The sequence below is a fragment of the Microtus pennsylvanicus genome, chromosome 6 (genome assembly GCF_037038515.1).
Source record: "Microtus pennsylvanicus isolate mMicPen1 chromosome 6, mMicPen1.hap1, whole genome shotgun sequence".
Taxonomy (NCBI): Eukaryota; Metazoa; Chordata; class Mammalia; order Rodentia; family Cricetidae; genus Microtus; species Microtus pennsylvanicus.
This window is the reverse complement of record NC_134584.1, coordinates 72,289,819-72,316,683: the sequence shown is the minus strand read 5'-3', so window position 1 is coordinate 72,316,683 and position 26,865 is coordinate 72,289,819. Positions and strand designations below refer to the sequence as shown.

At 43.7% G+C, this 26,865-nt stretch overlaps 1 protein-coding gene across 1 annotated transcript; it reads right to left on the bottom strand.

Annotated features, from left to right (window-relative positions):
* Positions 1 to 328: 328 nt before the first annotated feature.
* On the bottom strand, positions 329 to 26,779 carry Arsk (arylsulfatase family member K). The gene is made up of 8 exons (XM_075976433.1): positions 26,509 to 26,779; positions 23,731 to 23,860; positions 22,759 to 22,918; positions 15,310 to 15,592; positions 12,044 to 12,215; positions 10,149 to 10,373; positions 4,807 to 5,031; positions 329 to 1,891 (listed from the first exon to the last, which is right to left on the bottom strand). Exons 1-8 carry the CDS (start codon positions 26,632 to 26,634, stop codon positions 1,566 to 1,568), a joined length of 1,647 nt encoding a protein of 548 aa, XP_075832548.1. The 5' UTR covers positions 26,635 to 26,779; the 3' UTR covers positions 329 to 1,565.
* Positions 26,780 to 26,865: the final 86 nt, after the last annotated feature.

The window sequence follows — 26,865 nt, the reverse complement described above, 5'->3', positions numbered from 1 at the left end:
GGGCTACACTGAGAAACTGTACCCCTCCCAATAAAAGAAAAGAAAAAAAAAGGGGATTTTCCATTTTGATAACTAGCAAATAGCGCAAATTTGTATGGAAAAAATTAAGCAAGGGTACCTGGGGCAAAAAGAGACTGTCCAGTGAGGTCCTGGGCAGCAGATGTGAGGGGCAGGAAGCAGAGCCCTCAGAAGGGCCAACCCGTGACCTTGGAAGGAATAATGCATTCAACCTAAGGTGTTAGGTAACTAACGAAGTGGAAAAGATATAGATCATGCAACAAAAGGTCAATTGTTCAGCAATTAAACAAAACTGAAGAAAACAGCAACACCAATAAAATGTTAGATCTTTAATATGTAAAATATTCTGCATGGATCAGACCTAAGGTTAAAAAGAAAACTGTTTATGAACATAAGAGAGAAGAGCATTCTAATTAGGACACAAACCCAAAACCTCACAAAACAACGACTCATAAACATTTTAAAGAACATTTTAATTAAAAATTATATTTATTTGGTATAAAGATTTATAAATACATTACAAGAAAAATACAAATTTCTACATGTAAAAAAATTCCAGGTCAATAACAAAAGATAAACTACAAAGAAAATATTATTTCCAGTATTTTTAAAAATATTTATTACTTAAAAAATTTTATGTGTATGGATTTTTCCCTGCAGTTATGTCTGTGCACTACATGTGTGCCTGGTGCCCTTGAAGGCCCGGAAAAGGCATTGGCTTCCCTGAACTAGAGTTACAGACAGTTGTGAGCCACTGTGTGGATGCCAATAATTGAATCTGAATCCTCTGGTTGACAGCAAGTGCTTTTAAGCACTGAGCCATCTCCCCAGCTCGTTTTTCTCTTTTATTTTTCAAAAGGCTAAAATCTAAAGCATCCATGTAATGGAAAAATAGGCTAGCAACCAATAAGGAAAATGGCCAATAACAGACATAGGGGAGATCATTCTGATGCAAATTCTAATGGTTATTAGATCTATGGAAATATATCAATGCTCACAATAAAGATAAAATATTTGCTATCTATTGGGCATATTATCAATTGTGTATGTGTCTGCATGTTGTGTGTAAAGAGTATGTTCATTTCTTTGGTGACAAATGTATAGTTTGTCTACAAAAGGGTGCAAACAAGTTGGTTGTAGTTGCCTTCTGGGGGGAGTTGACTGGGAAGCCTTTTGAAGCTTTACCTTTTGTACATATTCTTTTTAAAACACAAAAATAAAATCAGCTATGTTCAGAGTCTGTATCCCATTTAATAGTTCTAACACATCAAATACATTCAAAGAGTTGCATCAAAAACAAGCAAGTCATGAAACATCATGATTCATAAGTAATAACCAACAGTTGTTAATATTTCATATTCTATATTATCCACACAAGAATGTGTGTTCCTGTCCTTTAAATTCTTCTGCTGTTGGACCATCATAGGCCTGCAACAATGAGGTCTTAGCAGTAGCCAGTTCTGAAAATACGTAGTTCTGTAACCACTGGCACTTAAGATATGGTACACATTTTAACAGAAAGCAAAATTAGCAATTACTAGTCTGTTTCAGTTCATATATATCCCGGGAAAGTTTTTCTTATAGCCTGCAGCTTCCGGAGAGGAGTGGGCTGTGAGCCACTGGTTGATTGCGTCTTCATACTTCCCTGGTTCTTTCTGCCAATCCTGATGCCACCTAAGGTGTGCTATGACAGCTGAGTAATTCTGTCCTGTGCTTTGTTTCCACATGAGAAACTGCTCCTTATTGTACTGATGGACAGAAGCGGACACTTTAGGGTAGTTTATGATAGAACGAAGCTTCTGGTCCAAAGAATAAGTAATTTCTAAAAATTCTGTAGCGATATTCGTTAGCTCATCTGGGTCTGAGGAAAGATCTGAAAGACAAGACGTGAAAGTTATGTGCTGAATTGTTTTGGAGACTATCACTGTGACAGATACGGCATTAGGATTCATCCATTTTCCGTTCTCTGCGAAGATGGGCAGTGTGCGTTCACAGATCACACGGTGACCTCATACTCAACACGCTCTGCTGACATTACAACCCATAATGACTCAGTCATTCACACCCATGACCACGAAGCAAGGAATGGCTACAGATATACACTCACAGCGAAGCCCTTGTGTAATGAGTGAACAGACATCTTCCTGTCACCAGCCTACCATCCCATTTTTTCTTATGTGTTCTTTGATGTCAGAAACAACCAAATCCTCATAATTAGCAAGCTGGCTTAGAATGAACTTTTCCTTTCCTTGACTTGACACATAGGCGGTTCACAAGTGCCCACTTACAGCCATCTCACACTTCCCAGCCAGAACAATCCCTCGTACAAATAACCACATTCACTTCTCACTACATCCTTTTTCTCTTCAAGCATCTTATCACTAGGGTTTCGGAAAATTTCACTAACCAGTTCAATTGAGCAAGCAGCCATGAAAATAAGAACTCTTCTTAGTAAGGACCAGTGAGGAATACTGACAAGGGCTTCAGACCCACACACATTCTTTTTACAGGGGATGGGAAGACAGAGGATGTGACGGCTCAGGGTACCAATTCTACCGGAAAACAAGCAAGGCAATAACTTATGGGCATGGACTTCTGAGAGTAAGGAAAACTGTGTGTCGGGAATGTTTCTGTGGGTCCGTTTGGGTACACTAGCCAGGAGATGTTGAAAGGCACACGTAAGTCTGCCAGCTGACTAAAGATGGCATCTCTAGAGGAAAGAACAGTCCATGAATAAACGCTAGAGAGTTCTGTCATGGTCAGTGTACCTACTGATCCTTCAGACACATTCACCTTTTGCAGAATATGTTGAAAGCCAAAAATTTCAACAACTGTAAAGATGTAAATGAATTTTCTTTTTTTTTTTTAAATATTTATTTATTTATTATGTATACAATATTCTGTCTGTGTGTATGCCTGCAGGCCAGAAGAGGGCACCAGACCCCGTTACAGATGGTTGTGAGCCACCATGTGGTTGCTGGGAATTGAACTCAGGACCTTTGGAAGAGCAGGCAATGCTCTTAACCTCTGAGCCATCTCTCCAGCCCCTGAATTTTCTTTAGTAATTCATTAAGTGGACTTATCCACTTAAATAGACAAAGTGCTCTGATGAGCTGAGGGGGAAGAGGGAGAGGAGAGGAAGGAGGGCTTTGTGAGCTGAGAAAGGACGATGGAATCGGAAACCAGGAACAGACAGCAGATTGTCATCACTTTCCATCATGGTCAGAGCGCTGTTGGCTGATGTTTCTGTCGCACCCAGTCCCACAGCCGTTTAGTCCCAAATAAGCACACAGCAATCAACATTACTTATACACTGATTGGCCTAGTAGCTCAGGCTTCTTATCAACTCTTATAACTTATATTAGCCCATAATTCTTGTCTGTGTTAGCCAGTACCTTTTTCAGTGTGCCAGTCACATTTTGCTTGTTCTGTGTCTGGGACACTACTGCAGGCTGAATTTTTCCTCTTCCCAGAATTCTCGTTGCCCTGCCTCTATTTCCTGCCTAGCTACTGGCCAATCAGCGTTTATTTAAAATACAACTGGTGGGGTACAGACCACTGTCCCACAGCAGAGCAGGGGTGCTTCATCATAGGGAGCTGCTCAGGTGTGCCCTTCTGATTAGCTGCTGTGAAGGATTGCTGGACTGCATGGCCCTGGGCTTGAGGAACTCTGCTCTGACTTGGTTAGGTTTGCTGGGCCTGATGTAGGAGTTCTGCAGATTTCATTTCACAGTGTCTATGAAGGTACCTGAGTTTCTCTGTTGGAATCCACAAATACATGTTCATAAACTTAAGGAAGTTAGTCCTCTGGCCCCAAAAGAATTATTTCTGTCAATAATTCTAATATTTGTAATTAGGAGGGAAATTTCGGAAGTAATAAGTATTAATAGTGGCCTTCATACCTATTCTATGTATAACGTGGGGATAAAAGATAAGAAAAACTCTAGCCGGGTGGTGGTGGCGTATGCCTCTAATCTCAGCATTCAAGAGGCAGAGGCAGGCGGATCTCTGAGTGCAAGGCCAGCCTGGGATGTTACAGAGAAACCCTGTATCAAAAAAACAAATAATAATGAGAATGATAATAAGAATAATAATAAATAAAGATAAAATAGGAGAAGAACTCTAAATAAAAAATTCAGTTTAAGAATGAGTTCACAGAGAATGATGCTAAAAGGCATTTCGGAGGTGGAAGGAGCTGTGGGTTTGTGCTTAGACCCGTGCTGAACTTCTACTTTTATGACATCCTAGATCTGAGGCCCTGCACAGCTAGCAAACTTCCTGTGACTCCCCAGTTTCCTTCCCAGTAAGGCGAAGAGAACAATATGATCTCACAGGACCATGATTAACATTAAATAAAGTATCAAGAATGTACAGACTCTCCAGCAGCTAGGCATTGATCTCCTAGAATCGATGAAACTTAGGTGTAATGACAAGGTGTTGACTGGGAATGGAGAAACAGAACAAACATGGGAAGACATTACCAAGAAACACATGGCTACATGAGATCTGGAGACCAAGCTTCAGGTGCTGATGTGGGAAGCAGCGGCCCCTCTTCCATTAGTGAACACTGGTAACTCATATCACAAATGATCTTCACCATTAGCAGTCACAGATAACAGAGACTAGATCTAAACACTCACTCCAAACCATGAGACTGAGATGACCTATTGTAGCCTGTCCCAGTATGAGAAGCAATAGGTATTCATTTGTGTTAACAACAATTATCCATTCCCTTGAGCATGTGGTGTAGAACACCTCATTCTACTTAGACTGGATCAAGAAGCTTACCGAAGAGCTGCGGCTGCACGGAGGCACCGTCAGAGTAGGCTATATACTTCCACTGGCCGGTTCGCAGCATGTAGGTGGAGGCATTTGCATTGCATCCATGGAATTCACTTAGGATCCAGGGCGGACGGTGCATTTTGAATGTCTGCTCATTTGCAGATGCCTCTGATGACAGTGTCAACAAAGAGTACCCACTGAGGGTCTGAGGCACAGCAATCCCAGCAATATCTTCGGAACAAAAGTAAAATGCCTTTTTACTAATTCATTGGAATTATCTTGAAACATCATTCCTATTTTCCCATCACTAAAGGTTGCAGACTAGAGAGCATATGCAGATTTTGTAACCTAACTGCCTAGACTGAAGAGCTCATGCATAGACCATGTTACCTTGAGTGATTTAGTAAGTTCTCTGACTGTTCCTCATCTCTCTTTTAAAAATATTTTTTTATTTATTTTTATTTCTATGTGCATTGGTGTTTCCCCTGTATATTTCTCTTTTTGGAATGTTGGATCACTGGAATTGGAGTAATAGACAGTTGCGAGCTGTCATGTGGGTGTTGGGAATTAAACTTGGATCCTCTGGAAAAGCAGCCAGCGCTCTTAACCGCTGAGCCATCTCTCCAGCCCCATGTTTCCTCATTTCTAAGAGAGGTATAATAAGAGTACTTCTATCTCAAATGTTCATTTTTGGTGAAAACTAGCTAACTCACTTAAATTTGAGAACAGTGCCTGACACACTTAGCTCATGGGACAGTAACAAGGCCTACGCAAAGAGGGGCTAGTAGTTAAAAGTGATTACAGAATTAAACAAAAGCAGGTAATGTATTGTAGATAAAATTTATTGTTGCTGTGCCTTATGAACTCAAAAGTGGTGCACAGTCCACCCTGTGCTCTGGCACGTTCCAGCCTGTGCTCTGGCACGGTCCAGCCTGTGCTCCGGAGTGACTTAATGACTGTTTCACCTGTCAAATACTCAGAATAAGAGCACATGAAACCAATCACTCACAAAAGGGATGCATGTCAAACACTGATCTTAAGGACAGTGTTGGTAAAACACTGGGCGGTATTGACATAAAACAGAGGTATTCATCAGTGGAACTGAATTGAGGGCCCAGATATAAATCCACATACCTGTGGACAACTGATTTCTGATAAGGAAGCTGGAAATACACAATAGAGAAAAAAGAAAGGAAGCATCTTCAGCAAATGGTAGCTGGTCATACTGGATGTTGATATGTAGAAGAATGCAAATAGATCCATAGCTGTCTCCCTGCACAAAACTCAAGTCCAAGTGGATCAAAGACCTCAACATAAAGCCAGATAAACTGAATCTGACAGAAGAAAAAGTTGGGACTAGCCTTGAATGCATTGGCATAGGAGACAACTTTCTGAACAGAATTCTAGTAGCATAGGCACTAAGATTGACAATTAACAAATAGGACCTCTTGAAACTGAGAAACTTCTGTAAGGCAAAGGACAGCGTAAATAAGACAAAACAGCAGCCTACATATTGGGAAAAGATCTTCACCAACCCCACATCTAACAAATGACTGGTCTCCAAAATACATAATGAACTCAAGAAACTAGACATCAAAAAACCAGGTAATTCAATTAAAAATGGGGTGCAGATCTAAACAGAGAATTCTCAACAGAAGAATCTTAAATGGCCAAGGAATGTTATTAAAGAAATATTCATCATCCTTACTCATCAGGGAAATACAAATCAAAATGACTCTGAGATTCCACCCATGAGAATGGCTAAGATCAAAAACACAAGCAACAGCTCAATCTGCTCAATGATGTGGAGCAAGGGGAACATTCTGCCATTCCTGGTGGGACTGCAAACTTGTTCAGTCACTTTGGAAATCAATATGGCAGTTTCTCAGAAAATTAGGAATTGATCCCCTCAAGACCCAGCTATACCAGTCCTGGGCATACAACCAAAGGACAAGTCACCATACCACATGGATAGTTGCTCAGTTATGTTCATAGCAACTTTATTCTTAATAGCCAGAAACTGTAAACATCCGAGATGTCCCTTAACTGAAGAATACTTAAAGAAAATGTGGTACAGTTACACAATGGAGTACTGCTCAGCTGTTAAAAAAATGACATCATAAATTTGCAGGCAAATGGATGGGACTATAAAAAATCACCAGACCTAGGAAGACAAACATAATATGTACTCAATAATAAATGGATATTAGCTATAAAGTACAGGATAACCATGTTACAATCCATAGACCCCCGGGACAGGGAAAGAGAATAAATTTCTTAGGTGTACTGGGGATGAGTACGAATGGGAACAAGAAGGATTAGAAGTGAAGGGTAGAGGAGGGGAAAGTACTGGGAGAGACAAGTGGAATTGGGGGCATTTCTGGGGTGAGGTAGAAACCTAAAGCAATGAAAACTCCTAGGAATCCACGGGGGTGTGTAGTGGTATTTCATTTGTATTTTAATAAATAATGCTTGCCTGAACATCGGAGATTAAAACAGCCCCACTAGTCGGTTTTACAGACCAGGTAATGTTAACAAACACCTTTAATCCCAGTAGCTATACTAGTTTGCCATAGAAACTGGGTGATGGTGCACATCTTTAATTCCAGAACGAGAGAGGATTATAAAACAGGAGGAGACAGCTCACAGTCTCATTCTGAGATTCCTGGAGGCAGGACCACCATTTCAGACTGAGGTAGAGGTAAGAGCCAGTGGTTGGCTGTTTTGCTTTTCAACCTTCAGGTTGAACCCCAATAACTCTCTCTGAGTTTTTATGAATGATGCTTCAAGGGTGAGCCTGACAAAGGCTCCTAGGAATGGGGGATACCGAACCTGAACTAGTTGTCTTATGTAACCAGCCGGGTGTCTGGCACAATCGTCTTCAGAGAGGATTCTTTCAGCAGTTGATGGGAGCAGATGCAGAGACCCACAACAGACCCAGGCAGAGCTCTGGGAATCTTGCAGAGCAGGGCCAGAAAGGATTGTAGGATGCAGAGGGGTCAAGCTACCATGAGAAAATGGCTCAAAGAATCAGCTAATCAGGGTTCATAGGGGCTCACAAACACTGAACTTACAATCAGGGAGCCTGTATGGGTCTGACCTAGGTCCTCTACTAATGTTACGGTTGTGATGCTTGGGGTTCCTATGGTACTACTAACAGTGTGAGTGGGATATTTCTCTGATTCTTTTGTCTACTTTTGGGACTCTTTTCTTCCTACGGGGTTGCCCCATCCAGCCTTAATATGATGGGATAGGCCTAGTTTTGTGGTAACTTTATATGCTATGTTTGGATATAGCTGGGAGGCCTGTCCTTCTATGAAGAGAAAGGAGGAGGAAAGGATCTGGGGAAAGGAGAGGGAGAGAGGGAGACTGTAGCTGGGACTAACACATGAGAGGAGGAGGCACAAGAGGGAGCATTTCAAGCCGACCTGAAGGGGAGTGCTCTGGACTAAGCGCTCTGACACCGACGTGCTGCAAGAAAGGAGGGGTCACTGGTGGACCAGAGCCAGGACAGCTCCTGAAAGGCCTCAATCCCGTGCCCAACCTAGCTTGTATTCTCACTTTATACTGTAAAACCACAAGGTGGGGCAGACAAGCAACAGAGATTTTACAGAAACGACCGGCTGTGAACTGGCATGTACCCCATGTTATCTCCATGTAGTAACTCTTTCTCCAGGTCGTTCTCTTCCTGGTAGTGAGCAGAGTCATGCTGGGCAAAGAGGCTGTACTAGCAGTGCTTTAAGTGAACCACTAAAGAAACAATAAATCAGTATCTAATAACTACTCTTTTCTACCTTATTCTACTTTAAGACAAAGGCATCGAGTGGGAAAGTGGCCAAGGCCTGGCTCCACGTGGTGATTGCTCTGCAACAAAGGGAAACCAAGTGACGAATGACCAACCAGAGACAGAAATTCCAAAGTTAGAAAGATGTTCAAGCACACAGTGACAAAGGAGACAGCTCTGATTTAAATTAACATCCAGGCAAATAAAGGAAGAAAATAAGAACCTGTACTGCTTTGATTTTTTTAAGGTAGGTATTTCACATTTTACCATCTCCAAAGTAGGGAAATAAGTTATCTTTCACCAACACGTACAAGTCAATGGTGATTTTTGTAAAACGTAATGCCACGGAACAGAACTGTAGTATTTAAACAGTGATGAACTTAAATGACACTTCTGGGGACTGGAGAGATGGCTCAGCAGTTAAGAGCACTGACTGCTCTTTCAGAGGGTTTGAGTTCAGTTCCTAGCAACCACATGGTGGCTCACAACCATCTGTAATAGGATCTGATACCCTCTACTGGCATGAAGGTCTACATGCAGAGCACTCACACATAAAATATAAATAAATAAATAAAATCAAAAAGCAAATTGAATAAAACATGAGGTGCCATCCAGTAAACTTCTTGTTTACAGGTTCCCATCATGAGTTCCTGCCCTGACTTCACTGGATGATGTACAAGCTGCAAAATGTAATAAATTTACTCTGCTAAATTAAAACACAACAGTTTTAGACAATTTTCTATAGTCTATGACCTTCAATAGAAACAGCAGTCCAAATGTTACTACTCTGGACCTTTGGGTATCTCTACAGACATTAAGAAGCAGGATATAAAGTAAACAGTGTACAGCTAGGAAATGTTTTTGAGGGGACATATGTTCACACTATTAGACAGAGAAAGAACGGCCTGTATAGGCTCACATATTTGAATACATGGTGGAGCCTTCCCAGTTGGTGGAACTGTTTGGGAAGGATTAGGAAGTGTGGCCTTGTTGGTGGAGGTGTGTCACTTGAGGCAGGCTTTGAGGTTTCAAAAGACGCATGTGATTCCCGGAGCTCTTTCTCTGCCTCAACGTATGGATCATAATGCAAGGTCTGAGCTGTTCCTGCCACGATGCTATGCTTTTGTTCCCCATCATAGACTCTTAATCTCTGAAAACATAAGTCAATTAAATTCTTTTAATAGTAGCCTTTGCCATGGTGCTTTGTCTCAGCAATAGAAAAGTGACTGATGGGCCCTGTAAAAAGTGGAGAGAAGATTCAGTAGTAGAAATACTTATATTCTAGGGAGGTGGTGGCAGAAAGTTGTATATAAGTAAAAAGATAAAGGTATGCATCCCAAAATCTGATGTGTCTTATTTTATAGTCATATCCAGACTGTGAATCTTTTGAAGAGAAAATGACTAAAGAGAGTGAGGGCCATTAGAACTGGGAACATTGTCCTTGTTTCTCAGAATACGAATCTGACTGACAATGAGAGAGTTGCTCAAGTTAGTGGGATTCTGAGTACTTCACTTGTTTCTCTCCAGCTTTACAAACAAGTATTTCCATAAACACAGTACTTACCAAGCATGGTAGGGTAAATATCCACAAGAGAAACCACATTTGGTACTTGTAGGTTGGTCTTAATTCCTGGTCCCATGATCAGAAGTGGAACATGGGTACTCGCTTCATACATACTCATTTTATAGAACTGGCGGTGTTCCATGGCCATCTCGCCATGGTCTGAAGTGTATATAACAATGGTTTTCTGAAGAAGATCTAACTTGCGGAGAGCCAAAATAATTTCACCTATCATAGAAATCAAGAAAGTTCTTTGGATTAGCTTTAGTTCGCGCTTTTTTTTTTTTTTGCCACACCAAGTTCAAACGAGCGCACTCAGAGCTTGTTGCAATACTTCTCACCACCTAGGTAGAACCTCATGGCCTCACATGCTTTCTCCTCAGCTGACACTCAGTATCTGCCAGACCAGACCACCTCTTTAGCTTCTGTCAGGGAACACTGAGACCAGAGTGGCTTCTTCCTCTCAGTGCCTCAAATGGGGATAGACAGACAAGTCTGGATGTCACTCTGGACATGACTCCGATGTTAATGAGACTGCTACCAGTACTGACTCAAGCTTTCTGCACAAGAAGAGGGGTGAGGGGCAACCCTAAATTCCCAGCTATCCCTTCTCCTAGCCCCTTGCACAACTGCCATGGTATGCTCTTAAAGCTGGCGCAGTTGTGGATATCCCACCTTAAAGGAGGAGGAGCCATGAGCATATAGTGGGACTTGGGAAAAACTGAGCAGAGATGTTCTGAGAGACCTTGTCTCTTTGACTCGAAAGTTGCTCCTCATTGGAATTATGGGAATCATAATAAAGCATAGTGCAGAGAAAGGAGAAAATATCTTTATTTTCCTAGGTCTTGAATTTGGGGAGTGAAGGTCTATATTAAATGCATGCATTTGAAGGTCCAGTCAGAGTACAGGGAAGGCACATGGACCTCTGTTTACTTGATGCTAAGAAGCAGAACATTTTTGGACAATAGATTGACCCATGCCCTCTGAAGAGCAGCAAGTACTCTGAAGCACTCTGGAAGACATTTTTATTTTATTTTATTTTATTTTATTTTATTCTTCTCTCATATATTAGATCCTGGCTGCAGTTCCCCCGCTCTCGTTTCTCCCACAGAACACATTTGAAGATGTCTCAAATGATACTGTGAAGGAACCATGAGTGCTATGTTGTCTTCACAATACCTTAACCTACCATCTGTCCCTCCCCTAAGACTGACATTCCCAGTATTCACAAGATTCATATTGGACTTTTCTCATTTTAATTTAGATATGAGTGATTGCACAGAAATAATTTCACCTACAATTTTTTTTATCAGAAAGTGACTTTTTCTATCTTTACATAAAAATGTTGCTTGATAACTAGTGTTATGTCATGTATGTCATGAGCATATGTGACAAATTAAATCTGTTGGGAGAAAAGTTAAAGAGATTTTTCTACTCTTAATTCCTCTGTGTCTCTGTCGATTTAACTCCCGACGTCCACTCTCCCAAGAGTCCAAAGGTGTTTGCAAAAACCAAACTGATTCTTCTACATCAGTGTTTGGAAAGCAGAACTTTTTATCTCCTGGAAGCTAAGCTGCCTCTCACACGCCTGTCACGTTCAGCCAAGTACAGACAAGACCAACAGTGTTTTGTTTTAAGCAGAAAACAGATTTCTATGACTTTTTATGTATGAACAAATCTGAGAACTTATGAATAATTAAAACAGAAAGGGCTCTTTTCCTCTGTTGTTAGTGTATTTTTATGAGTCAGTATCTCCAAGGTTCTACATCTGAGGGATTTAAGCAACTGCTTTAAGAGATCTCTGAGGACGCTCCTGCAAGTCCCAACCGACATTCACAGCATGTTGGAAAAACAGTGCCCTGTTCTTCCTGCAGTTGCTTATTAATGACGCCACCCACCTAGCATGGCGTCTGTCTCTGCACACATAGCGTAATAAAATGCTCTAATGTTTTTAATTTCCTTCCTGGTAAACTTCCCCGTGCAGTTTTTGGTATAGGAAGAGTAATAGTCCACAGGGTGCATTTCCGACAAAACTGACCATTTTGGGATTTTGATGGCATCATAAGCTACCTGAAAAGGAGAAGAAAATTCTTCATACAAGCAAAGGTATAATACCGTTTCTTCCCACAGGCCAACTTCACAATGTTTCATACACAGAAGGATGGAAGAGAATGGAAATTAAGCACTCAATTCTCCAAACAAGAATGGGCTGAGTAAACCTATTTCTATGATCAGGAGCAGGAGTCTTTCAGATTTGGTGAGCTTTCTTTGAAAAGTCATAGAGTGAATTTGTCTTCCAGTGATAAATCCATGAGACACTTCACAAAAGGGGAAAATGAAAGGAAACTCAGAAAGATGAGCATTCAGTAAAGAAACAAAGCGTGCCAGTGCTGAAGTGGATCCAAACCACACATATATGAGATAACAGAAGAAAAGGATGCTCTTGGAATGCTAATGTGTGCCATCTTGAAGGATTCAGATTCACAATCAGGATGACCAGTCTGAAGAAAAGGATTGAGATTTACATTGAGAAACTGGTAAAAATATTCACACCAAAGGAACTCTATATTGGAAGCCAAAAAGTAAAAGTTAGGAAGTTGACCTAAATAGAGAAAGAAATATGACAATTTGCAAAGCCAAGGGAATATGCTTGTTATAGAGAGCTGCACAGGGGAGGCAGTGGCCCACACTGCAGGTCAGGAGCTGCACAGGGGAGGCGGGCATGGCTCACACTGCAGGTCAGGAGCTGCACAGGGGAGGTGGTGGCCATACTGCAGGTCAGGAGCTGCACAGGGGAGGCGGTGGCCCACACTGCAGGTCAGAAGCTGCACAGGGGAGGCGGTGGCCCACACTGCAGGTCAGGAGCTGCACAGGGGAGGCGGTGGCCCACACTGCAGGTCAGGAGCTGCACAGGGGAGGCGGGCATGGCTCACACTGCAGGTCAGAAGCTGCACAGGGGAGGCAGTGGCTCACACTGCAGGTCAGGAGCTGCACAGGGGAGGTGGGCATGGCTCACACTGCAGGTCAGGAGCTGCACAGGGGAGGTGGGCATGGCTCACACTGCAGGTCAGGAGCTGCACAGGGGAGGTGGTGGCCATACTGCAGGTCAGGAGCTGCACAGGGGAGGCAGTGGCTCACACTGCAGGTCAGGAGCTGCACAGGGGAGGCATGGCTCACACTGCAGGTCAGGAACTGCACAGGGGAGGCGGTGGCTCACACTGCAGGTCAGGAGCTGCACAGGGGAGGCGGGCATGGCTCACACTGCAGGTCAGGAACTGCACAGGGGAGGCAGTGGCTCACACTGCAGGTCAGGAGCTGCACAGGGGAGGCGGTGGCCCATACTGCAGGTCAGGAGCTGCACAGGGGAGGCGGGCATGGCCCACACTGCAGGTCAGGAGCTGCACAGGGGAGGCGGGCATGGCTCACACTGCAGGTCAAGAGCTGCACAGGGGAGGCAGTGGCTCACACTGCAGGTCAGAAGCTGCACAGGGGAGGCGGGCATGGCTCACACTGCAGGTCAGGAGCTGCACAGGGGAGGCGGGCATGGCTCACACTGCAGGTCAGGAGCTGCACAGGGGAGGCAGTGGCTCACACTGCAGGTCAGGAGCTGCACAGGGGAGGCGGTGGCCCACACTGCAGGTCAGAAGCTGCACAGGGGAGGCAGTGGCCCACACTGCAGGTCAGGAGCTGCACAGGGGAGGCAGTGGCTCACACTGCAGGTCAGGAGCTGCACAGGGGAGGCAGTGGCTCACACTGTAGGTCAGGAGCTGCACAGGGGAGGCAGTGGCTCACACTGCAGGTCAGGAGCTGCACAGGGGAGGCAGTGGCTCACACTGTAGGTCAGGAGCTGCACAGGGGAGGCAGTGGCTCACACTGCAGGTCAGGAGCTGCACAGGGGAGGCAGTGGCTCACACTGCAGGTCAGGAGCTGCACAGGGGAGGCAGTGGCTCACACTGTAGGTCAGGAGCTGCACAGGGGAGGCAGTGGCTCACACTGCAGGTCAGGAGCTGCACAGGGGAGGCAGTGGCTCACACTGCAGGTCAGGAGCTGCACAGGGGAGGCAGTGGCTCACACTGCAGGTCAAGAGCTGCACAGGGGAGGCGGTGGCCATACTGCAGGTCAGGAGCTGCACAGGGGAGGCGGTGGCCCATACTGCAGGTCAGGAGCTGCACAGGGGAGGCGGTGGCCCACACTGCAGGTCAGGAGCTGCAGAGGGGAGGCGGGCAAGGCTCACACTGCAGGTCAGGAGCTGCACAGGGGAGATGGGCAAGGATCACACTGCAGGTCAGGAGCTGCACAGGGGAGGCGGGCATGGCTCACACTGCAGGTCAGGAGCTGCACAGGGGAGGTGGTGGCCATACTGCAGGTCAGGACCTGCACAGGGGAGGCGGTGGCCCACAGTGCAGGTCAGGAGCTGCACAAGGGAGGCGGTGGCCATACTGCAGGTCAGGAGCTGCACAGGGGAGGCGGGCAAGGCTCACAATGTACCTAGTATGCTCTTTACAACACTGATACCAGACATCTCTGTGTATTCAGCACAATGTACTAAATAATACATTTTCTCTCTCTATTGACAAATCATGGCAAAATTTTAACTATTTTGACAGATGTTTTTAAAATTTTTAGAAAAAATGATAAACTCTTCCTTTGACAATTAAGATGGTTTTTCAGTTTCCTTTTGGGTGATTATTTTTAGCAGTCTGAACTAGGAATATAAGGCCAGCCCACACTGCAGAGATAATGTCTTCCATTTCCTTCTTATAAACATACCATATGCAACTCTATACAGGTAACAAGCACTAATATTTTATTTTCAAAATACTATCCTTTTAACAAACTCATTACTGTTTTAGTTTAAAAGTATAAATTCCCACCGGGCAGTGGTGGCACAGACCTTTAACCCCAGCACTTGGGAGGTAGAGGCAGGCAGGGGGAATCTCTGTAAATTCAAGGCCAGTCTGTTCTACAGAGCTAGTTCCGGGACAGCCAGGGCTGTTACACAGCGAAACCCTGTCTCAAAACAAACAAACAAAAAACAAAACAAAAAAGGAAAAAGTGTAAGTTTCCAATTTTTCCATAAAAATAATAAAAGTAAACCTGAGCTGGCACCAGGGGCTCTGCGTGTGACATGAATGTCTACTTTTGGCACACACAGAATACTTACCTTTTCAAGCCAATACAGAGACGTTTGAAAAGTAGAAGAGCCGAAGTTTTCCCCTGAAGAAGGTGAAGGGTAAGGGTGGGGCAGATTCAGTCCCAGGTAAAGCGCAAATGGCTTGGTGGAGTTAATGGCTTCCTGCCTCAGCCAGTCCACGGCTCTGTCTGTATTCTGCCAGTCCCCTGCCATCACTCTCCTTCTGTTCTTGTCTGGGATAAGATTAACCACAGGCCTGCCTTCTTGTCTGAGCAAGAATGCAACGTCCCTCGTCCACGCTTCCACACGGTTACTGAGGGTATAAGAACATAAGCAGTTTAGAAAACATTCACGCTGCCTTAGAAACTGGCTCTACAAATGCTGGAAAGAAACAGGGAAACAGTGTTAAGATTTCCTTAAGTGTTTAGATAACTGTATCACGACACATCTCAGTTAAAAAGTTAAATATCACATCTTTCAAAACCATGGAATATAATTAAATACTGATTTGTGCTAAGGTTATGACAGATTGCATAGACTAGTAATTTTTCTTACAGAAAGATATTTAGTTGTGCTGGCTGGTCTTATGTCAATTTGACATAAACTAGCGTTATCTGAAAGGAGGGAACCTCAATTGAGAAACTGCTTCCATAAGATCCAGCTGTAAGGCATTTTTTAAATTAGTGATTGATGGGTGGGGGCAAGCCCCTTGTGGGTGGTGCCAGCCCTGGCACATCGTCCTGAGAAAGCCATGGGGAGCAAGCCTGTAAGCAGCACCCCTCCATGGCTTCTGTGTCAGCGCCTGCCTCCAGGTCCCTGCTCTGCGTGAGTTCCTGTCCTGACTTCCTCCAGTGATGAACTTGATGTGGAAGTGTAAGTCAAATAACCCTGTCCTCCCCAAGCTGCTTTGGTCATGGTGATTTAGCACAGCAATAATAACCCTAAGTAAGACATTAGTTAAAGTATTTCATATTCCGAGTAATTTTCTTTTCCATTGCTTTCTCTGCTAAGAATGCCTATGCTACTCCAGTTGCTGGTAGGAATGCTGGTTTACCCATACACCTCCAACTATTTATTTTAACCTTACTAGGAAATTATAAAAAGTCTGAAAATTCTCATATTCTTTATATGCCTAATTTTTAACATTTCTAGCTTCCTATCAGAAAGAGGTGGTAAAAGAAAGGCAGTATTATTCACAGCAACTGCAGTGAGAAAGAGCCAACAGACAGGCAACAACTGGAAAGACGCAGAGTAAATCAGGGTGTCCTCAAGGTGGGGGCAAATCAGGTCAACCAAGGAACAGTTTGGGGGAGGTGGCTCAGTAGATAAAAGCACTTGCCACCCAAACTTGAAGACCCACGTTCATTCTCCAGAACCTACATGACGGAAGAAGAGAATGGATTCTAGAAAGTGGTCCTCTAACCTCAACACGCACCACGGCATGTAAGCATGCAAGTGTCCCCTCTTTCTCCTCCCCCGCCACATACACACAGAACTTTTAAAAGAAGAAATTAAACGGACTCTCAAAAAATTCACCAGACTGCCAGGCACAGTGGTACATGCCTTTAATCCCAGGACTTGGAAGCCAAGAGGTAGGTAGGTAGGTCTCTATGTTTGAGGCCAGCCTCTTCTACAGAGAGTTCCAGGACAGCCAGGGCTATCCAGAGAAACCCTATCTTGAAAAACAAGCAAAAAAAAAAGCAAAAGCAAGACAATCGAAAAACAATATAACCCCCCTAAAACAATCTAAAGCCGTCATCCACCAGAGAGAGTATAGAGAAAATGTGCTGTATACACTGGAGGAGTGCTCAGCCCAGAAAAATGACGTTCTGTCACGTGTGCTGCCACAGCGGGAACTCGGCCCTGTGTCAAGTGGAATCAGCCAGGCACAGAAGACAAGTAGGGCATGGGCTCACTTCCTGAAAAAGTAGATCTGGAAGCTGGGACTAGACTTGTGGTTCTCACAGGCTGAGGGGAGTGTGGCATGGCGTAAGTGGAGAAACACACACTGCGGGATCAACATTCTAACAACGTCCTAAGCAGAAAGCCATCCTGCTTTCCTATTACGTGGTGAGGTAGGCAGATATTTATTAAGCACTTCAGAATATTAAGGACTCTGAGAGTTTTTGCCCCGAGAAGGGATGTATGAGGATACGGTGATGGTCAGCTCTGAGAGCTAAGTTGACAGGATCTAGAATCACCAAAGAGACTAACCTCAGGGTACCTCTGAGCGAAAACGTCTAGATTAGGTTAACTGAGGTGTGAAGAATCACTTAATGTGGGCAGTGCGAAGGCACCAAGCCTTGATGAGGCAGGGTACCCCAGGTGAGTGTGAGCTTGGAGCTGGGGGCCCGACCTGCATGGCTGCTCCCACTTACCTTGACTGGCCTTGTCACAGCCAATTTTCCCTTTCCCCAGCTCTGCACTTCCGGTTTACCACTTGTCCATTCCCTGGTGAGGCTGGACTGCTACCTCCATCCTGGTCAGCTCCTGAGCCCTCAAGCCTGCAAGGTCTGGGCAGGCTAGAGTTGGCCAATCAGAAACGGGCAGATCCTGCAACTCCTCCCTCTCCTGATAGGCAGCACCTTCCTTGGCTGAGGTCTTGTAATGAATAAGAGAAGGAAGTAAGCAAGCAGCAGCTTCCAGCCCTCTCTGCCGGCTGACTCAAGTTTCAGGGTTATGAGCACATCACGCTCTTCTTGTCCTGACCTCCCTGATAGCATGAACGGTCCCTTTGAACTGTGAGCCAAATCCCACCCTTTCTTCACGACGTTGCTTTTGTCAGGTATTTTATGGCAACAATGAGACAAGTAACTAATATAGAGACAAACTATGATTTGTGTATTATACAATGTATACATTTTATAGAAACATTTCATGGCACGCCATAAATAAGAAAATTTCCTAGTTACTTTTCCATTGCTGTGATAAAATACCATGACCATGGTAACTTATAAAAGAAAGCATTTATTTAGGGTTTATAATTTTAGGGGGCAAGGACCATCATGGCAGGGATCACGGGAGCAGGCAGACAGGCATCATGCTGGAGCAGTAACTGAGATATTACTTCTTATTTCATAAGCAGGAGGCAGAGAGAGCTAACTCAAAGTCCACCTTCAGTGACACACCTCTTTTCACCAAAAGGGACCAACAAATGAGCCTATGGGGGCTCTTCTCATTCAAATTACTACATTCTACTCCCTGACTCCCAAAGACTTGTGGTCATATCATAGCGCAAAATTCATTTAGTCCAACTCTAAAAGGTCCTTATAATCTGTCACAATCTCAACACTGTTTAAAAGGTCAAAGTCCAGAGTCTCTTCTGAGACTCATGGCAATGTTAACAGTAAATCACAACCAGTTTACATACCTGTCATATATAACAGCACAGAATATATATTAGCATTCCAAAAGAGAGGAGTGGAGGCATACTGAGGGAATATTAGACCAAAGCAAGACCAGAACCTATCAGGGCAAACTCTAGATCCTTGACTGAAGTCAAATGGCTTCGATGGCTTAACATGCGCAGCTTTGCTGACTACAACACACTTCTCTCTGTTAGTCTGGTCCACTCCCTTATGCAGGTCGCTGCAGACACCCCATGGTTCTGGTGTCTCCAACACCATCCAGGCTTCACTATTACAGGTTCGCCCAAAGGCCTGCCTCTCAGGGCCTCCACACAGGGACTCCCCTGAGTTTCCTTAATCACAGGCCAAGGAAGATCCCATGATCCTTCACTCCTGTACCCGTCAGGACTCTAATACAGGAAGCATGTGGCCCCATGCTGCCAGGTCTGTGTGCCCGCTTGGGATGGAACTCGGCCCCTCCCGGAATTATATTTGCCTAAGTTTTCCTTGGTAGCTACTTTTTAGGAGGAATAAAAATCTTCCACAAATTGCAGGGTTAGCTGGGTAGGACCTCGCCTGAGCCGCTGCTATCATGCAACTTTGACTCCATCGGCTTCGGCTCTAACATGGAATCTCCTCTAGCTGCGCATCTCTAACATGGAATCTCCTCTAGCTGCGCATCTCTAACATGGAATCTCGTCTAGCTGTGCATCTCTAACATGGCATCTCCTGCTCGGTCAGTCCTCTAGCTGTGCATCTCTAACATGGCATCTCCTGCTCGGTCAGTGCTCTAGCTGTGCATTTCGGGTTCCCTTTGCCCCACTCATTCTCTTTTTACACAGACCTGCATAACAAGCAATGACACCACAGAGTCAACATCAGGTGGTCTTGAAATGTCCTGGGCCAAGAACATCATTCAATGTTTTTCAGTTTAGACTCAGGCAAATTTGGAGACAATGTCAGGAAGTAGCCATATTTTTGCTAAAATATCACAAGAATGGCAGTGTCTAATATTGTTCCCCTCTTAAACTTTGAGCTGGGCCTCCATAAGTCCACACTGCTCTCTGTAACACTGTCTTCCAGGCTCCTACGAGGAGGTCCCATTAATCCCCATTTATAGCATTCAATGGCTTTCCTAATCCAAAGCCCTTAGGTCTTCCACATTCCCTGCACGGGCAGCATGATCAGACCTGTCTCTGCAGCAGAACACTCCCTGATTCCAGTTTCTGTCCTACTTACTTTTTGACTGCTGTGATAAGAAACTACGACCAAGGCAACTTATCAAAAGGCATTTATTTGGACTTACAGTTTTGGGGTTTATGATAGTCATTGCAGGGAGCATTACAACAGCAGGCATGGTGCCCTGTCAACCCACAGGCACGAGGCAGAGAGAACTGGCTGGGAATTGTGTGAGCTCCTCTAATCAGGTCACACCTCCCACCCTTTCCTAGTCGTTCTACCAACTGGGGTAAAGTATTTAAATATATGCTCCTATGGGGGCAGCTCTCACTCAAACCACCACAAGTACATTTTCTCTATAAAAATAAAAGGAAATATTTTCAGGAGAAATTTGTGAAATTCCATGAAATAATGGGAAATGTAAACCACTTCAGAAAGGCAGGAGTTGTAAGGCTTGTTGACTGGATCCACATCACTCCAATCTTTCCCACAGAACAGACGTTCATTCTGCACCAGGAACTGCCACAGACAGTTTCATTTATTCCTGTTACAGTATCTTCAATGTTAACCAGATAAGACTCAGCTGTTCAATAAGTAAACAGATTCCAATTTACAAATAGGAGTCCCCAAACTTAAGGGAAATTAAGGAATCTTCCCAAGGTGAGAAGGATAGTAAGCAGGATAACATCACTTCTCACACTGCATGTTGTCTGCCCTCCTTTCTGCTAAATTCTTTTTTTAAAATTTATTTATTACATATACAGTGTTCTGTTTGCATGTATGTGTGCAGGCCAGAAGAGGGCACCAGATTTCATTCCAGATGGTTGTGAGCCACCATGTCATTGCTGAGAATTGAACTTAGGATCTCTGGAAGAACAATCAGTGCTCTTAACCTCTGAGCCATCTCTCCAGCCCCCTCTGCTAAATTCTTAAGGCAAAGCAGAATACGGGGTGAGATTTTACCCAGAAAGCCCGGCACCTTGGACAACAGTCCCTGGTGAAAGCACATTAAGGACATGCATTAGCGCATGGCATGAATCCAGAATGTCCGCAGGCGGGGTCATATAAACCATGCTGGGTGTGGGATTCTAATGAAATCTAGGAAGAATAACTCATGGATTCAAAGCAGGTCAGTAATGTGATTGATCAGGTGTACATTTATAGATCACTGTTGAGTCCAGCTGGAGGCCATTGATAACTCAGGGAGGAATGACAGGAGCCTGAGGGGGGCAGACGGTGAGCAGGCTGGGGATGCTCTCCCGCAGAAGGGACAGCTCCGTGATGGGAGACAGAAGGGAGGAGTGTGGCTATATTTTAGAGTTTAAACAGAAAAGGGGAGAAATTTAATACCAGAAATAACAGCAAAATAATACTCAGAGTATTCTAGCATTGGTTTAACCACAGACTCACTGCACTGCCTCCTTAGGGCTTGCTTAGTAAATTACCGCAGAATGAATCACTTAAAGCAGAGTGTGTGCTTCCCACCTTTAGAGACGGGAAGTCTGAAGTCAGCCATCAGAGCCACACTCCTGCTGAAGGCTCTCTGCCAGACTGCGCTGTGTCTTCCTGCGATTCTGTCATGTCTGACTTGTTGCTATCACTCCAGTCTTTGCTTCTGCCCTCAGCTGTCCTCTCTGTGCATCCCTGCCTTTCCCTTCTTCCAATAAGAGTTGATCCTAAGTACAGAGTGTCATCTTGAGACCTTTAACTAGTTATAATTGTAGTTAGGATCTATTTCCAGATAAGATAACATTCTGAAGTCCCATGAAGTTTGGGTGGAACACTATTTAATTTGTCACCTTATGACATTTAGTTTTCAATTCTCTCACTTGCCATGGCTCGCCACTATTAATATTGTCACTCTCAATGATCACTTTCTAGGCACAAGGTGCTACCTAGTCTTCTGTTTTTGTTGTGAGTCCCCAGTGTTAGGGAACTGAAGACCACACCCAGGTTTGTAGGCGGAACTTTAGGACCCGGGATATGTTTTTACATTAAAGCGCACAAAGCAAACAACACAAAGAGAAGCAGGGGTGAAGAAGCATAGGCACAAGCTTCTGTGCAGAGAGCTCAGGGCACCCCCGAATCTCCCAGTGTGGAACTGTGACGGCGGGGGAAGCGCTGCCTCTAGTCCATGCATGTGCAGACCCTAGTGACTCAGACACACCATACCAAAAACCTGTCTCCGAAGAAAGCTGATTAACACAAGCACCCCAGCACACGCCTACAGTTACAGAAAGGTGGAAAACACCCTTGAAACCTGAGTTTCCAGACACCAGCCAGGGCCAACCATATGGGTGGGCAAATATTATTAAGGTAAATTTCAGGCCTGCACGTTAGCACTTCCCTGCCCTTCTTGTCCAGTTTAATCATCACATTAGCGGCGTTCAGAGAGAGTAGGCATGTTCAAAATTACTAGAATTCAAACTACAGTAGAAAAACTAGAATTCAAAACTAGGCCATTACTCTTTACCACAGTGTGCAGCTGCTTTGTTTTTGTGGTGGTGTGGGTAGAACCCAGGGCCCTGTGCATGCTGAGCACCTTGTCTACCCTGGAGCCAAAGCCCTAGCTAAGCTAGCTGCCTGCCATTTGAAGGTTTACTAAAACGAGAGGAAAGTTACAATAGTTTCAAGTTCTAGAGAACCCTCAAAGGTAAATAGGCTACTGTTACAAAGACTGTAAAATGAAAAAGATTTATAATGGAAACTCACAAAATAATTCAGAGGCTAAGCTATTTCACAAATATCTAAATCCATTAACCATAGATATTAATGTTTTAGACAAAAACCCATCAGAATGTTAACAGTTTAATATTTTAAGAAGATTAAACGAAGTTAAGCTTTAGCCAAATTGGCATACTCAAGGGAGTAAGGGTAAAGTAAGCCCTGCGGTAAAGTAAGCATGCAGAGTCCATGAGTGTGCAGCAGGGGGCAGCATTTGCTTTCATCTTACCTAACGGAATGATGTCCCGAAGTATAGTCTAGTTTTCCAAACTTCTGAGTCTGATAGCCATGCTTCTCCATGACATCCATCCATGTTGTATAATTTGGATCAAGACCCTTAAAATTATTCCAAGATTCTGTTAAGTGAGTGAAGAGGCCACTCCACATCGCTGAGGTGAAAAGAGAAATGAAAGGAACGGATGAAGGTTAAAACTGAATCATCACTGGCTGTTTCAGTCTGTGATCTGGAATAAGAAACGCCATCAGCTTCAGCAGATCCCGGGCATTTCTCACTGGTACCCATTTTATCGGAGGGCAAGCCCTACAAGGATTTCTATTCACCAAGGCTGGAGGTTAAGTTGATTAAGGTATTTGTTGTATTTATGGCTGGAATTAAATATAAAGCTTGCACATCATTAGTGTTTTTCAGTCAGAAAAGCTTTCTGTATGTATTTTTTTCTAGTTTTTTTAAACCATAAGTTAGAGTACTGACAATTATAGACATTGTTTCCCTTACCTTTCAAGGACTTTCCTATTCATTATCTTTTCACTAGGTTTTTCTAAGAAAAAGAAAGGAAAAAAGAGTTCTGCTTGGGAAGAGCGTCCAGAGAGCTGCGGACTCCTCCCAAAGCCTCGTGGAAAGACATCCTAGACACAGAACTCTCTTGACATCTGCTTGACAACCAAAGGAAGAAATGAAACAACAACACAGGAACTAGACAGCATCCCACGCAAGAAAAAGCTTTTCTTCCGAGAAACAAGAAATTCAAATTCAATTCTAAATCAAAGAAATTCTTCAGAAAAATTAGAAATTCGAATGACCCGAACATTGACACCATAGAACACACAGCAGTTACCCCGAGGTATTTTTTATTAGGTACCAGAAGCGACTTTACAATAGGTTTTAAAATAGGTTTGCGTATGATATTTCACACGTAGATGTCGTTTTAGGGATCAGCCCGTTCCATTAGCATTGTCCTACCTGCACGAGATGGACAGCAGATGGGAGAGTTAGTGTAGGCATTCAGGAAGGTAGTGCCATGAGCTTTCATCAAGTCAATGGAGGGAAGTTTTACTACCCGACTTCTGGGTTGAAATGTTAGTCTTCCATCCTGAAATAAAGAAATCCAACCACTGTTGGTCATCATGTACACAGAGAAAGCAGAGGACAATTTTAGATGTCCATTCTTCCCCTTCCACTTTAACTTTTATTGTGCAGACAGCAAACGCAGACCATCAGTATAGTGTATCACTCCATTTTGCTCTCGGAGGCACCCCATTCCCAACCTAGTCTCTCATCTTTCTCCAGCCACTCTCTCCTTGAACAGGTGGTGGCAACCATGTTCTTCTCATTTCTATCTGCGCTTGCACACGAACATGTGCTACTTTATGATGCTGCTTCATTGAGCTGTTACTCATACTTAAACCAATATTGGGATACAAAAGCCAAAGACAGGAAGCTAGAAAATTCGGGTTGTTAAATTAAGAAAAGACCATGAAATGCTAAAATCCAAGAAGAAGGAGGAGGAGAAGGAGAAGAGGAGAAGGAGAAGAAGGAGAAGAGGAAAGAAGTAGGAGAATATATTTGTATGAAATCTCAAGAAGAATAAAAAGCAAGCACTGAGCTATGTTTTAAGAATCTAGTACCTAAATAAGACTGGAGAGAGTTTTATGCTCAAATCCATTTACATATATTAAGTTAAAGTGCTTTTTGGAAAGTTCTTTTGAAGAATGAAAAAATAATTTAAAAATTATTTTAATAAACTTTAAATACCTGTGTGTCTATGTGTCAGGCACCTTGTAACATCTGAGGATACAATGGTGAGACAGAATAGAGGCCCATTCCCAGGACACCCACAGCCCACTGGGAGAGGTAAAAGAACACTAGTAAATTAACTTCGATCATGCCCAGTCTCCGCCTCCTGGGTGTTGGGGTCAGAGGCAGACGTTACCATGCCCTCCTTCTGTGGTGCTGCTGGTTGATCTCATGCTAGGTGAGGACTGTACCAAATGAGCTACATCACAACTGTGGCTCTGGTTCTAACACTTTCCAATTGCTGTTTCTGAGCCATGGCATCATTCCGGACCAAGGAGGACCAAAGGAGAAGTTTAGATGTCACGCATTGTTCTAGTGTATCCTATTGCTGGGACAAACACAACCACGACTCAAGGCTTCTAGCATAACATTGCTATTAATAGTCATATAGAAGTTTTTGTGTGAACTCTGTTTTCATTTCTCTTAGACACAAACTCATAGGAATAGAATTGCTGGATTGCATAGTAACTCTAGTTAAAATGCTTTCCACGGTGGCTTTACCACTTTACAAAGCATTCTCTATAGTCTCACAAACTGTGGTCATTGTCTATCGTGTGTGTGCGGGCGTGTGTAATTAGAATACGGAAGAACTTCTTATATGTTAACTGTTCAAAATAACACAACGGTTTCATACTTTGAACATATTTACCTCCTCCCCCTCCTGGGACTCCCCGTATCTTCTCAAATAATCCCCTAATACTTTCATGCCTTATGGGAATGAGATGGTTTGATCTACATAGAGTCTCACTATGGTTTGACCTACAGTTCCCTAATGATTATCAATGCTTGTAAACGTCTCATGTGCTTATTGGCCACCTGTGTATATTCTAAGGGGAAATGTTTTTCAAATCTTTGGCTCCTTTTAAGTTGCCTAATCCAACATTATGAAAATTTATACTTCCATTTTCATGACGAAGTCTTTAATTCATAAACTTATTTTAAGTTAATTTTTACATATGGTGGAAGACAGGGCTCAATTTTGTTCTTTTAATTTAATTTGAAATTAAATATATGGATATTTAATTTCAGCATTACTTGTTTATCAGAATTTATTTCTAGACTCTTAAATCGATTTTATTGCTCTGAATATTTACCTTTCTGCCTGTAACATATTATTGTGATTATTGTAGCTTTGTCATAAGCTTTGAAAGCGAAAAGAATTATGTTTTATCATCCTTCTTTTTCAAGAAAGTACTTTTTTTTTTTTTTGTCTTTTTGAGACAACAGTCCTGGCTGTCCTGAAACTTACTCTGTAGACCAGGCTCTCCTTGGAACTCACAGAGATCCGCCTGCCTTTGCCTCTCAAGTATTGGGATTAAAGGCGTGCAGCTCCACTTCCTGGCAAAAGTAGATTAAACTATAACAACTAATATTTAAATCACTGGTAACACAATTATTAAATGTCAAGATCAGTGGTTCTCAATCTTCCTAACGCTGAAACTCTTTAATGCAGTTCCTCATTTTGTGGTGACACCAAAGAATAAGATTGTTTAGTTGTTACCTCATAACTGTAATTTTGCTACTGTTACGAAATGCAACCTAATTTGATATTTCCGATGGTCTTAGGGAACCGCTGGTTTAGAAAATTAAATTTCCTTCATTTCTCACCCAAACATTAATTTTTGCAAGTGTGGGAAAACAAATAAGCTTTTATGGAAATGCATAATGCATTTCCCTTCATAACTTACTTAAACCAGGATACATTAAATAATAATGGCAAAAATGCTTTGGTGGACCTAGTCTGGTATTAAAAATTCATGAAAATCTCCGCCCTTGGCGCGCGGGTGTAGTCTCTCTAGGGAGGTTGAGGCAGAAGGGTCGCCAGAGCCTTTTAACTATTACTTTGCAGGTATGCACGTGCGGGACCTCTCAACCCCACGGTCCGCTCTCCCTGAGGGCTCTCAGCAGGCTGTGGCGTCCTTTCGCAGTCCTCCCTCTACTTACGAAGGAGTCACTGGCAACGAGCACCACATTGGGCCTCTGGGCCACTTGCAGCTTCTGCTCTTGGGTTCCGGGGGTGGGCGCCGCGAGCGCAGACGCCGCGACCACACACACCCACAGCGGCAGCATCGCCTGCAGGCGTGTGCAGACCAGGTCTCCGAGCAGGTCTCCTCTGGACTGCCGCCCAGCGACGATTTGGATTCTGTATACTGAAGTAATGTGGGGGGCACCGCGAAACTACAACTCCCATCAGGCTCAGAGCATGCGCATGCGCAAGCATGGAGTCCCGCTCTCACTCTTAACCCGCGTAAAGACCATTTTAATCAAATCTCGAGCTAATGATCGCTCAGCAACTTCCCA

Excerpts from the sequence above, each read along its gene's own strand:
- Arsk (XM_075976433.1), bottom strand. The coding sequence starts at position 26,634 with ATGCTGCCGCTGTGGGTGTGTGTGGTCGCGGCGTCTGCGCTCGCGGCG. Across the intron at positions 15,593-22,758 it reads TCGGGACATCATTCCGTTAG|TAACCGTGTGGAAGCGTGGA; the intron begins GTAAGATGAAAG and ends TTATACCCTCAG. Across the intron at positions 1,892-4,806 it reads CGTGCAGCCGCAGCTCTTCG|ATCTTTCCTCAGACCCAGAT; the intron begins GTAAGCTTCTTG and ends CTTGTCTTTCAG.